This window comes from Oryza sativa, chromosome 12 (genome assembly GCF_034140825.1).
Source record: "Oryza sativa Japonica Group chromosome 12, ASM3414082v1".
NCBI classification, from domain to species: domain Eukaryota; kingdom Viridiplantae; phylum Streptophyta; class Magnoliopsida; order Poales; family Poaceae; genus Oryza; species Oryza sativa.
Window position 1 is genome coordinate 7,560,112 of NC_089046.1, and position 14,656 is coordinate 7,574,767.

The 14,656-nt window shown below is 40.3% G+C and overlaps 1 protein-coding gene across 2 annotated transcripts; it reads left to right on the top strand.

The window, feature by feature from the left end:
• The first annotated feature begins 406 nt into the window (after window positions 1-406).
• LOC9269751 (putative 1-phosphatidylinositol-3-phosphate 5-kinase FAB1D) lies at window positions 407-12,278 on the top strand. Of its 2 annotated transcripts, none has more exons than XM_015764530.3 (12): window positions 407-672; window positions 5,109-5,390; window positions 5,498-6,506; window positions 6,607-6,751; window positions 6,849-7,196; window positions 7,976-8,737; window positions 8,820-9,139; window positions 9,224-9,350; window positions 9,435-9,602; window positions 9,697-11,109; window positions 11,206-11,466; window positions 11,626-12,278. In XM_015764530.3, the coding sequence occupies exons 2-12, from the start codon at window positions 5,150-5,152 to the stop codon at window positions 11,863-11,865; spliced, it is 5,034 nt and encodes a 1,677-aa protein (XP_015620016.1). In that variant the 5' UTR covers window positions 407-672; window positions 5,109-5,149; the 3' UTR covers window positions 11,866-12,278. The 2 variants fall into 2 exon arrangements, with proteins under 2 accessions (XP_015620016.1, XP_025877693.1); XM_026021908.2 differs by having other exon boundaries at window positions 9,709-11,109.
• The last annotated feature ends 2,378 nt before the right edge of the window (window positions 12,279-14,656 follow it).

Here is a 14,656-nt window from a genome sequence, read left to right on the forward strand (position 1 = left end):
TTGCGCGTATAAAATATATTCTATATAAAAATATTTGAATCCAAATTCGAATTTAAATCGGGTATATAAACTTTTGACTTATAAACTTTTTCTCTATAAACTTTAGATATGTAAACTTTCGGTATATAAACTTACCAAAACAGAAAAGTAATGTAGTGCTATATAAAAAATATATGAATTCAAATTCGAATTTGAATCGGGTATATACCCTTTTGACTTATAAACATTCGCTCAGATGTGTAAATTTTAGGTGTATAAACTTTAGATGTAATATAAAATTACTAAAACAGAAAAGAATGTGGTGTGAAAAAAAAAAGGTGGGAAGGGGATCCGATCGCCCGATCGCGGGGCAATCGATCGCCATTAGTCTTTTCGTCCCTTTCCCCCTTTTCTTTCCTCTCTTCTCACCGGTTTCATTTGTGCCAAAGCCATAGAGCTCTCCTCCCTCCTCTGCACACACCTTCCGGCGGCGCACCAGGCGGACTCGAGGACGGAGTGGGAGACGGGCGGCGACTCCGGGCGGTCGCGGGCGGCGACTCCCGGCGGCGCGGCGGCGACCTTCCCGGCGGCGAGGGCGGCGACTCTCCTGACGGCCCAGGCGGCAAGGACCTCGGGGGCAACGAGCAACAAATCTGGGCATTCCATTCCTCTTCCATTCCTCTTCAAATCAAGGTATACTACAAATCTGAGCATACTACTTGTATTTTGGGGATTGATTTGTTTAGATTTGAGTGCTATAGTAGTTTCTAAGCATGTGCATGAATGGTTGATAGTGCTATATTTGCCATTTTTTGATATTTTGTTCAGATCTGAGTGCTATATGTTGTATGTCTCAATATATGTGTGTATGAATATGGTAGACCTGATTTCGTATCAAACTTTGGCATTGTAGATGGACAGCAGAACAAGGTTTCTGATTTATGCGGCTGCATCGTATATGTTGCTGCCAATGATGGCTATGGTTATTGAGTCTAGAAAAAAGAAAAGGAAAAGGGTTCCAAGGAGAGAAGGGATTACCTATGGGCCAATAGATGAAAGGGATAGGAAAAGATTTGATTATCTTAATGACAAGATTTGGAAAAATGATATCATCTGTGTGAATATGCTTTGGCTTAAACGAGCACCTTATTTTCGTTTTTGTAGACTTTTTAGGGATCGTGGCTTGCTTGTGGATACTATATATATGTCTGTTGAAGAGCAAGTTGCTATGTTCTTACATACAATCGGGCACAATGTTAGAAACAAGGTAGTTGGCACTAATTTTGATAGGTCCGGTGAAACTGTTAGCCGATATTTCCACGTAGTCCTTCGTGCTATTGGTGACATGAGAAAGGAATTAATAAGGTCACCATCAACAACGACTCCATCAAAAATTCTAGGGAACCCAAGGTGGGATCCTTATTTTAAGGTATGATATATTATGAAGTAACAACTTCCACTGGAATGTAACCCCAATGTATAGTAAACTATAAGCTCTCAAGGTGGCATGTAAAACGGATAAAAATAAAAAGAAATTAGGGGAACACATTCAAAAGGTCACTAAGGACAGATCAGAATAAGAGCTGGAATATAATGCAAGTTAACAGAAACAACCAAAACAAGCAATGAATGCAACAAAAAAATCACAACAGTAAACTCAAAACATAAAACAAATCGCTAAATACTGTACTAGTAGAATGGTAGTGGAACCAAAATTTTGTGACACATTAAGGGCCTGCTTGGGAGTTTAGTTTTTTTTTAAGTAAAACACCTGTAAATTTGGATTACCCAAAAATAACAGTGAAACCCCCTCTAGGATCTACTTCATCTGTTTGTAAGAACTGAATCCTACATGGCCATAGCAATGTGTATGGACATTTGTGTCTAACAGAAATTTCAGTTCATAGGATCAATCTGGAACTACAAAATTTGATAAACAAATATATTCAGATTGAATCTCATTGTTCATCAAAATTTCAGAACAGAACGTCAAGTTGATGCCTTATTCCAACCATTCAAAGAGTAGCGTGAGTATAAACGAGGATCTGTCAGCCAATAGCTCGATTATTGCCGGAGTCCCCAAAATTCACACACAAAATAAACAACTGACTCAAGCTGGAAATCCTCATATTCTTCACCTACCGAGCCACCGATGTGTTTCGCAGCTACTATGATCAATCGTGTCGTCCAGATAGAGGACACGTCGGTAGTGGCGGCGGCGGCAGCTCAGATCGAGGACCGGTGACGGAGCTTATCTATGGCGCCCCTCGGCGGCGACTCATAATGAATGAAGCCGCCCCACCGGCGACAGTTCAGATCAACAACTCCCCTCGGCAGCGCGGTGGCGCAGACTGAGGGCAACCCCGGCGGTGGGGAGCGGAAAAAGGTTTCGGCGACAACGGCGGAGGCGCCGGGGCAGTGGCTTGAGGGAGAGGCGCCCATGAAGGCGATGTGTTCGGGCAGCGCAATGCCCAAGCCGCACGACGACTTAGCACTAGCTGCTGCAGCAAAGCAAAACCACACCCACGACGACGCAGCGGCGGCAGCGGCGGCGGCGGTGGCGGAAACCAAACGACCGGAAAAAAAAACCAAATGGCTCGCCCGCGATCGCCGGTGCGGCTGCTCAACCTCGACGGCGGCGCCCACCTCTTCACGTCGCCATCAAACCGAGCACAGGAGGGAAAAAAAACCGAGCGATTCGATTCGCGAGAGGGCAAAGCATCGAAGCTTACTTGCGGGGGTGGAGAAGCCAAAAAAAAAGTTTCAAATCCACAGGACGAATCCGTCAACCAGACGACCTCGAGACGCACTCCCCTCCCAAATGGCGGCGGCGAGCGAGGCTGAGGCCGACGAACGTAAGAGACGATGAACCGACCGCGCCGCGAAGAAATCTCCGAAATCTCGTGGATTCGGTGGGGGGAGAAATCGATCAATCTGTGGAGAGAATTTTTTTTTTTAGAATCCGATGGAGAAATCGGGGGGGAGGGGGGGGAGGAAATCATGGATGAGCTGTCTCCGCGGCATGTTCGAGGTAAAATGTCTGCTCCGCTAACATGGGCAGGTGGGCGCGTGAGAGCGAGACCAATGTTTTCGTCGCGTGTCAGTGGTGGTGGGGCCATGGCGTGTGGGGCCTGCTTCCTGAACCGGGGATTTGCTTTGCTTTGTGTGAATGAGATGGATCGTGCGCTGCAGTGTATGATTTGGCTGGTGTCGAAGGAGGAGGTGGTATGCTACAGCTACACGCTGTGGTTACCAGTTTTTTTTTCTCTTTCTCTGACACGTTGTCTCCACAGATTGATCGATTTCTCCCCCCACCGAATCCACGAGATTTCAGAGATTTCTTCGCGGCGCGGTCGGTTCATCGTCCCTTCCGTTCGTTGGCCTCGCTCGCCGCCGCCTACGCCTCAGCCGCCGCCATTTGGGAGGGGAGGCTTGCGTCTCGAGGTCGTCTGGTTGAGAGATTCGTCCTGTGGATTTGGAACATTTTTTTTTTGGCTTCACCCCCGCAAATAAGCTTCGATGCTTTTCCCTCGCGAATCGAATCGCTCGGTTTTTTTTCCTCCTGTGTGCTCGGTTTGATGGCGACGTGAAGAGGTGGGCGTCGCCGTCGAGGTTGAGAGCAGCCGCGCTGGCGATCGCGGGCGAGCCATTTGGGTTTTTTTTTTCGGTCGTTTGGTTTCCGCCACCGCCGCTGCCGCTACCGCCGCCGCGTCGTCGTGGGTGTGGTTTTGCTTTGCTGCAGCAGCTAGTGCTGTGTCGTCGTGCGGCTTGGGCATTGCGGTGCCCAAACACATCGCCTTCGTGGGCGCCTCTTCCTCAGGCCGCCACCCCGGCGCTTCCGCCGTTGTCGTCAAAACCTTTTTCCACTCCCCACCGCCGGGGCTACCGGGGTGTCCTCGGTCTGCGCCACCACGCTGCCGAGGGGAATTGTTGATCTGAACTATCGCCGGTGGGGCGGCTTCATTCATTCTGAGTCACCACCGAGGGGCGCCATAGATATGCTCCATCACCGGTCCTTGATCTGTGCCGCTACCGACGTGTCCTCTATCTGGACGACACGATTGATCATAGTGGCTGCGAAGCACATCGGTGGCTCGGTAGGTGAAGAATATGAGGATTTCCAGCTTGAGTCAGTTGTTTATTTTGTGTGAATTTTGGGGACTCCGTCAATAATCGAGCTATTGGCTGACAAATCCTCGTTTATACTCACGCTACTCTTTGAATGGTTGGAATAAGGCATCAACTTGACGTTCTGTTGTGAAATTTTGATGAACAATGAGATTCAATCTGAATATATTTGTTTATCAAATTTTGTAGTTCCAGATTGATCCTATGAACTGAAATTTCTGTTAGACACAAATGTTCATACACATTGCTATGGCCATGTAGGATTCAGTTCTTACAAACAGATGAAGCAGGTCCTAGAGGGGGTTTCACTGTTATGTTTGGGTAATCCAAATTTACAGGTGTTTTACTTTACAAAAAAAAACTAAACTCCCAAGCAGGCCCTTAATGTTTCACAAACTTTTGGTTCCATTACCATTCTACTAGTACAGTATTTAGCGATTTGTTTTATGTTTTGAGTTTAGTGTTGTGATCTTTTTGTTGCATTCATTGCTTGTTTTGGTTGTTTCTGTTAACTCAGTATATTCTAGCTCTTATTCTGATATGTCCTTAGTGACCTTTTGAATGCGTTCCCCTAATTTCTTTTATTTTTTATCCGTTTTACATGCCACCTTGAGAGCTTATAGTTTTACTATGCATTGGAGTTACATTCCAGTGGAAGTTGTTACTTCATAATATTGGAGTAATATTATATTCTCAAACTAGTGTGTCTGGTTTGTCTAAGCCTTGCTCTTTGATATCTGCTATTCTGTTCTACAATCTTCTGGCATGCAATTATGAGTTAGCTTAACTTCCTGAGTTCAATTGTGCACTGCTCTGAGAGAGTATAAATCAATAAGTTCAGAACGTAGCACCAGCTTTGACAATCATGCGCTGATTCTTGTTACCCTGTTTTCTAACTTTGCAACATTTTGTACTGCTTTGACAAGTATTTAATATTTGCGAGTAGTCTATCAAGTTTTGAGTTCAGCAGAGATAATAATTTCGAGAGTATTTGTTTGCAGGTTGTCAAATGAGTGACTCAATAATCTAGAAAATTTATATCATGAGAAAAATGTGCCATTCATGTGAATCGGAAGATGCAACAATGGATGGGGTCGATGATGGCCTTATCTGTAGTACTTCTTGCTATAATATGTGTGGCCATGCTGACAAATCTTCAATAATTGATGGTGAGATTGGTTGTCCAAGCATGGAAATAAGCCCTTGCAACACTCCTTATGGCACTCCTCTTTTTAGCCGAGAAAGTTCTTGTTCAAGCTTTGCCAGTTGCTTTTCAAGCCTCGGTGAGTGTTGTTGCACTGTTCTCCTATAGATGAAATGCTGTCATTGATATCATTTGCTATTTTTTTTGCTAGCATAACTAATATTTTTTATGCCATTTATTTCCTAGATGACTACCTAGTTGAAACTGACTCTGAAGAGGAAATTGAGGTCTTAGATACTGGCCAACTTCATCCCGGCATCTTATTCTCTGATGAATCGATGGAGCAAAGAACAGTGGGTTCTGTACAAGTGGAAGAATGTCAAGTCAGTCATGCTGCTGTTGTTGACGATGATTCTAGTATTTCCATTCCGACAAACCAGAACATTTCATCTGGTCAACAGCAGTTGGAGATACATCTTGATGCTACCAATGAAAATTCTGTTCCATCCAATGTTATTATAGATGCAAATGTAACGGATCCTCATCAAGATGTCATTTCCAATGGTGGACTTATAGAAGCATGTTATGGTGTACCATTGGATGATATTGATCTCAAACAATCCAATATCTTAGATGGTGAAGAGATTACTAGCCTTCCTATGGCTGACAATGAAATGACTCCACTGAATGATCAAATTATGGACCAAATTGATGATATGAAGGAAATTAGTACTATAGTTTACAACAATACAATAAGCGCTGAGCAGCATGCAAATTCAGGTTCAGAGTTTGAGAAAGGAAATGAATCCAGTGAAAACCTTTATCCGCTAGTAATGCCCAGTTTTGATACAGACCCTCACATTTGGTTACCACCAGACCCAGTCAATAAGGACGATGACACTGATATTGTTGCTAATAACGATGATAATAGTGACAACAATGATAGTTGGGTACAGTCAAGTTTCAATATTAGCTTTGATGCAAAGAGAAACAAGACTAGTTGTGAAGACCAATTGCAGAAAGCAATGTCGGAAGTTATGAATGGGCAATTCAAGATTCTTGTTAGTCGTTTTTTAGCTGCTGAAGGGCTCTCTTTGTCTGATGGAGAAGCTGACAAGAACTGGCTTGATATCGTTGCTTCACTATCATGGCATGCTGCATTACTTGTCAAGCCTGATGCCAATGTTGGAAATGCAATGGATCCTTGTATGTATGTTAAGGTGAAATGCATAGCTTCAGGATCTATTGAGCAAAGGTAACCTACCAACATTCTTCCTCATTCTGCTTTTTTTTCTTTGCTTAGTCATGTAGACATGCCTTAACTAGCTCCCTTTTCTATCTTTTTTTTTTGACAGTGAAGTCATCAACGGCCTTGTTTTTAAGAAGAGCGCTGCTCATAAGCAGATGCGTGCCAACATGAAGAATCCTAGACTGTTACTTCTGCAGGGTGTTGTTGGCCATTCTTCTGCAGGGCTATTGTCAATGGATTCAATGAAACAGGTGTGCATGTATGCCCTTAGTAGCATATTTACATTATGTACAGAGTTATGTCATATGATACAAGATATGCAAATTTCTTTTCATTGTCATTGATCAGGAAAACGATCACTTGGAGAAAATTCTCAGTGATGTAATTACCAAATGCAAACCTGATGCTATATTGGTGGAGAAAGCAGTCTCACGAAATGTAAATGAATATATTCATAAACAAGGAGTCACTGTAGTTAGTGACATGAATATCCGTCGGCTGGAAAGAATTGCTCGTTGCACTGGTTCTCCAATTTTCTTGTTGCAGAATGTTCTTGCAACACCCAACCTTATTAAACAGTGCGAGTCTCTACATTTTGAAAAGTTTATTGAGGAGCATAATATAACTGGAGGAGGAAAGAGATCAGCCAAAACTTTGTTATTTCTAGAAGGTTTTCGAAAGCCTTTGGGATGCACGGTATGTTCTTTTCCTATCTTGTTTTTAGTTTGTAGGTCATCTGTTCTCTTTATGTAGGACTGATCTTCTCATGGTGGTCAGAGTTGTTCTTTCTCTGATCCCTTGAGCTGCATTTAGTATATTCTTTCAGTATATTATTTACATTATATGTGTTAGCCTTCTATGATAAATATTTTTTTCTGCCATTTTTTTTGACAAACTGGTATATATAATGATAAAATATAATCCTGTCCATTTGGAATCAACAAAAATATATTAATTAATTTTGAAGCTAATGAATTTCCTTATTCCAGACTTGACATCATGATTTAGACTGAAATTGATTGAATCAGATAATATAATCTTCATTGTTGGGGTTCTGAATTAGAATCTTACCTTGCATTTGTTTGTGTTATTTAGTGAAATTATGTTGATAGAACAAACCAATTAGCTTTTTAAATATACTTTTCCCCCATGACATTAGAGCTTCACACCTTGTTACCTGCTTAACATTGAGTTATATCCTAAAGATGTATTAGTACAGAAATTGGGACAAAGTTTCATAGATAGGATTGAGTTGCTCATATTGATATTGATTATAGTATTTCTTTTTGAAGAAAAAATAACTTTGATTTGTGCGACAATGTTAGCTAATAGCCATATATCACCCAAATTGCTTTTAGGGGCTTTATATGTTATGCACAAATGCATAAGATATGAATTGTTACACCTTGGATGTACTAAACCATTTGTGTTAATGAATTGAAACAAAATCTAATCAGCTTAAAACTATTTTGTAGATTTTGCTAAAAGGATCAACAAGTGAAGAACTGAAGAAAGTTAAGCGTGTTCTTCATTTCACTGTTTTTGCAGCTTATCATTTGATCCTTGAAACTTCATTCTTTGCTGATCAAAGGTTATTTGCAACGGGAAAAAATGCCATGGAGAAAGGCAACTGTTTGAAAACTGATCCACAGCTGCTTGTTCCTTGTACTGCTGCTCCGTCCTCCAAATTCTGTTCTGATATTGCACAAAATAGCGACCCCACACAACATGCTTTGAACATTCTTGCTTCTGATGGACAGTATGTTAATCAGGATGATTTTGTTAATCCAGAGAAATCCGTATGCATGCATGATTCCAAAATTGAAACATCTAGAGAGCACGCGGACAGAAAACTTGATGACAGCAACAACATTCAGTCATATTCATCATTGCCAGTTCCTGACCCCTCGAGAAATCTTATTGGCGATATGTCGTTAGATTTTGCCAAATTGGCATCATGTGATGACTTTGCCGGTTCCACCTCTGGAGCTCCTTCAAACAATGGGGTTCTGCAGACGTATGGGGCGGATGGCAAAGATTGTCTAGAAACTATTAGTGATGGAATATCTACAGGGACTAGGACTTCTTTAGATTCTCAGAACATATTGATTTCGATGTCTAGCCAACATATCAGAAACCAAGCAATCTGTGAGCAGAGTCATCTTTCCCGCATAACTTACTACGGGTATTTTGATACATCACTTGGTCGTTATTTGCAAGATAGTTTACTTAATGAGGTCATACATCTTAACTGCTTGTTGATTTGGCAGATGCTTATTTTATCTTATGATGTTTCAATTGACAATATATTATTTGCAGAAACACAACTGCTTATCTTGTGGTGAACCTCCAGAAGCTCACATGTACTCTTACACTCACCACAATGGCACTCTAACTGTTCTTGTGAAAAGCCTTCCCTTGGATGTAACTCTTTCTGGTAAGGATCAAGGAAGAATTTGGATGTGGACTAGGTGTTTGAGATGCAATGGTAAGCCCACCCAGAGGGTTATAATCTCTTCCTCTGCGCGTAATCTGTCATTTGGGAAGTTCTTGGAACTCAGTTTCTCAACACATTCTGCTGCTAAGAAGCTATCAACATGTGGGCATTTGCTGCATAGGGACTGCCTACGCTTCTTTGGGTAAGTGCGTTCCAAGATGCTCTTACCTAAAGGACAAGTCTTTCCTAATGACATCACTAAAGTTACTTTTTTCATGACTTGCAGAATGGGACCCAAAGTTGCTATGTTCAGATACTCATCTGTTGAAATATATTCTGCCTTTAAGCCACCATTGACTTTGGAGTTTCATAACCCAAACAAAAAAGAATGCCGGGAAGTTGAATTTAATAATGTATGTCTCTCCAAAAAAATTTTCTGAAACATCCTCTTTTTAGCTAATTACATATTTTAATCCTAATATACTTGGTTATTCAAGGTACTTCGAAAATGGAGGCTACTCTTATCTGAAGCCGAAAATAAAATACAAATCTTGAAATCAGGAGGCTCTGGTCAAGCCTTGGGGGAAAACACCAAAGTTTCAGTACATGAGGAATTATTTTTGGAAGTCAATAGGATACTTGCACAAGAAAAATATGAATTTGGGGTAAGCTTGATATCAACTTCTATTTTGTTCTCCTATTCCTTCCCAGAAGATTTGGATCTACTTTTGATATGCTAACATATCTTGTCAACACGAGGTTTATCCGAAGACATTTGACTTCCTTGTAAAATCTGGGACTTGTGCTCACGAGATCCTTGGGTTGAACTGGCTACACCAGCTACTTCTTCTTGGAATTTACATTTGGGATGTCCGGTTGCAACATATTCTTCAATACTGTAAAGCTAACGCTGCATCTCCAGATAGTACTATCCAGATAAAAACACCAGAGAACAAGCCAAAGAATTCTGAAATAACTTCTGTTCATGGGGACACACTATCTCTTACCAACGTTGGAATGGAAAGGCAGGAAGCACGTATCGATACTTGTCATTCTTTTGATAGTTCATTTGGCGGTATGATTTTGGAGAATGAGCAGCTAACTGAGAAATCAGTAATCCAAGAGCCTGGGTCACATGTTAGTCCAGATCATCGTGAAGATGGTGGATCATATGAAGTCGACAAATATGCACATATCTCTGACAGTTTTTGTTTAGAAAAGTTAATTGACTTACCAGTTAAGAATAATGAATTGCCAGAACTAGCCAGAGGTAATGAAATGTATCCTGTTGCCAAGCCAAGCAAGTGTTTTGATATATTCCTTAACCTATTTGATTTCTTAAGTAATGATGCCAGAAAATGGGTCTGGGGTAGTTTTAGTCACCTGGAAAAGGAGTACAAGAAAGAGCTTCAGGGTGGTTCTTTGGACAAGTTTCATCTCATCAACAAATACATCCCCACCTTTTCATCACTGGTTCAGCTTAAATCCCAAATGGACATGGTACAGTTTATTGTTGGCCCTGGTGGTAGTATCTTGTCCATTGTTGAGGAAGAGGCATCTAGTATGATTGCTTATGCACTATTGATATCTGAGCAACAAGGAATATATTCGGAAGCTGCAATTGTAAAGGATGAAGTTATTGCTGGTAGAAAAATTGATAAAGTAACACCAATCAACTCGATCGGAGATACTCCTGTGCCATCTGCAATTTTATCTCCAAATGATTCTTTAGAACAAGATCATAACCTATCAAGAAATGTGTCATCGTTATCATCCGAGGAATCAACATCTGGATTTTATGATTCTTTTCTATCTGCCTTAAAAGATCTGCATCCTGAATTTTGTTTGAATAATGAAAAGCTAACTTTGAAGAGCAAATACACTGTTCTGTGTATATATGCAAAACAATTCTACGATCTTCGGAAGATTTGTTGTCCATCAGAGATTGCCTATATTTCATCTATAAGCCGTTGTAAAGAATGGAATGCACAAGGTGGAAAGAGCAAGGCTTTTTTTTCGAAATCAATGGATGACAGATTTATCATCAAACAAATTAAGAAGACTGAATTTGACTCATTCTTGAAGTTTGGCCTTGAGTACTTCAAGCATTTTGGTGTATCTCAGGCCTCAGTTAACCCCACTTGCCTTGCCAAAATTCTGGGAATATATCAGGTCTGCCAAAATTTTGAGTACTTCAAACATTTCTGTTGAATGTAATAAAAAACTACTTATAACTAATATTGTAATTCTCTCTAACAACCATGTCAGGTTAAGGAAATCAGGAATGGCAAGGAGGCAAGGACCAATTTCATGGTTATGGAAAATCTTTTGTTTGGACGTAATATAATACGGAGATATGATCTGAAGGGTGCTCTTTTCTCACGATATGTTCTTGACTCAAAAAATCCTGAGAATGTGCTATTGGATCAAAATTTCATTGAAGATATGCGTGCTATGCCTATCTACATTGAAGGCAAAACCAAAAACCTCTTGGAGCGTGCTATTTGGAATGACACGGCGTTTCTAAGTGTATGTGTACCTATTGCCAGAAACGGATTTCCGCTAGTGTATATGTATTATTTTTCTTCATAAGAGTATATTCAGGATGCTAGCTCTTCTTTTTTTGTCCTTTTGCGGCGACATGATGATAGCTCTAAAGTTCACAATTTGCATTTCTTTTATTTGCAGCGCATGAATGTCATGGATTACTCCTTGTTTGTTGGAGTGGACAAACAGAAGAAGGAACTTGTGTTTGGAATTATAGATTATTTGAGGCAATACACCTGGGACAAACAATTGGAGTCTTGGGTGAAGACATCACTTTTTGTTCCCAAGAACCTATCTCCGACTGTAATTTCCCCGAAGGAGTACAAGATAAGATTCAGGGCATTCATGTCTCAGTATTTCCTATCAGTTCCAGATGCTTGAGTTGATGAGTTCTGAGGCGTTGAACACACTCTGGCTTTTGGTGGCTGAACTTATGTTGAGTATGGTTTGGTTAAATGCCTGTTTGGCATACAGTAAATCATCTCATGAGTTCAACTTTAAGTTTCATTTTATTCATTTTTTCAAGTGTGGGTCTATCACCATCCATACTGCTTCGCAGCTGCTGTACATAGCATTTAGGATATAGGTTCCCTGGGGGACCACAAATTTTAAGCAAGGGAGCGGTGACTGGACCTACATATAACCAACATGTTCCTTTTTTGATGAGCATTAAGGTGGAGTTCACCTTTTGGACAACTAGCTTGGAGTGTTATAGAGAATATGGCATTCATGTATTCATTTGTGTTATTAGGAGTAGGTTTCTGGAATCAAATACATATCTAAATATGTGTCAATTATAGCTTGTTGGTTAAGCATCCATAGTGGTATGACGTGTTATTGTCGTCCTAAATTCCTAATGCTATTTAAATCAGTCAATGTCTCTTATAAACTGTTCACTTATTTATAAGTTACCTCCTAAAAGATCTGTGACAGGTGATCAATCGAAAAAAATATTTCCATGATTTGTTAGGATTTAGAAAAATGAGTTGTGATTAATCTGCATATATCCGGACAATTGTATTTTGTTGATTTAGATATATGGACAGAAGTATATTTCTCCTGCACCTGTGTAAACTTTGGGGTCAACATCCAATCCTACACTTGTACCTTTGCATTCTTTAGCTGTTTACACAGGTCTCCTCCCCAAAGACCACCACGGGACTTGAGCTGCCTTCTGGTGGTCATGTAAGCTGTCGATACTGCACACCAAGTGGTAAGCTGTCTAGCGCTTCTGTATTCATTGAGATGGAGATGTCGTATATGGTGAATCCACAAACTGGGTATGTTAACAAGCTTAAGGAACGGGCAAAGATTTCTACACCAAGATTCTCATATTTACCCCAGAGCGGGATTTTACATGGATGAGGCTCATTGCTGATAAGTGCGGTGCGGTGCTGTGTTGTGCTCATGTGCGACCCGGCGCACATCAGCAGGCTTGTCACCACGATGGTAAATAACTACCAGCATGGAACATTTATTTATCTTGTATGTGTAATGTAGCAGAATCTCTTATTAATACAATCAAAATTAGTTGCTAGAATTGTTTTGCTTCTAGTTGCCCTGGAAACTCATTGCAAAAGAGCTTCAATCTTTTTGCCTTCTTAGTCACTTGGCCATCTAGTAAGGCATGTCTGTTTAAATCATTGAATGTCACAATGCAACCTTTCCTTGTTTCAGGTTTTTAGGGTGACAAATATGTATATGTTTTTGTGTACGTTGATTAGGTTGATACTATAGTTCTGATGAAACTATTTTGCAGGTATCATATTCAAACTGAGTTTGAACTTAGTTTATCAAAGATCATTCTGATTTTCAGAATAACAAAGGTAACATTTTGAGGTATGTTTACATGAGCATGATATAACTACAAAATTATATTTTCCACTAGTCCGGACAGGCTGATTCTTAAGTTGGATCATTTCCATAGCAAAATTATTGGGCTATTTATGGTTTTTTCCTCTGGTGATGGAAATCATTCTGATGGACTAAGTAATCAGCATTTCTTGTTGTTATCAACTGCAGTGTCTTGTTAATTTTTACACCTTTTAGAAACTGCACTCTCCAAGGGGCATATACACAAGATAATATCACAAGATAACTATTTCTTAAGCAGATTTATTGGTACCATTTTCATATGGCTTGTTGAGAATTGAGATAGTTTCCGAACTTTGAGAAAGTTGACTGTGAATACCATAACGATACATTTATAAATAGATAGAGTAACTTTTGTTACAGTTGTCGTAAATCTCTTTGTTGCATTTTTCATGTTTTACATGCTATCTCGCTTGGGAATGCAAGCAAGCCAGCCTGCAAGAGGGTTCAACGCTGGCTTGCTTGCATATTCTTATGCTTCGTTACCCTCTAGAATTGTTTTATTTCCCTAATATGGGCTCCCCAGCTAATGAAAAGAAACTCCAGAATAATATGGGCTCCCCAAATAATGAAAAGAAACTCCAGAAAGGTCTTCTATGTTGCTGGTGCTGCTTAATTTGGCAAGTTCAATGTTCTTAACGTCCATATTATAATGACAATATTGTTCCATGCTCCACTGATACAATTTTCTTATTCCTACAAGGTAGTCATACTTTGGTTCCTGAGCATTTGCTGTCTATTGATGGTTTGAATCTTGTTGCTTTTGCAGGAATGCCGTAGTCTCTTTAACCACTGCGATGTGGTTACATCAACTAACAAGAATCTAACAGGTCCTAGAGGTGGTACAATATTTTTCAGGAGAGGAAAAAATTAAGGAAGAGGACTGTTCTTTTTTCTCAAGGGGATGAAAATGAATTGTGACTTTCAGGACAGGATAAATTTTGTTGTTTTCCATTCAAAACAACTATGCCAGGACGGGAGGTCCCCATGGTATATATTGCTTCCTTGGTGATAACTCTGAAGCAAGTTGCAACACCTGAATATAAAGCATAGATTCAACAAGTTAAGAAAAATGCAAAAGTTTTGGCAACAGCTTTGCTTAGAAGAAAATGCAGAATTGTTACTATTTTAGATGATGGAAAATGATTAGTACATGCCGACTGCTGGGCGATGGCACAGATAACCACTACTTTGGGATTTAAGAACTTCAGGCCTAACCGGTATAATTGTGCCTACCATTTTCTTAATTAATTTATTTTTTAATCCGTGAGCACGGTTGTATATTCATTTCATTAGGCCT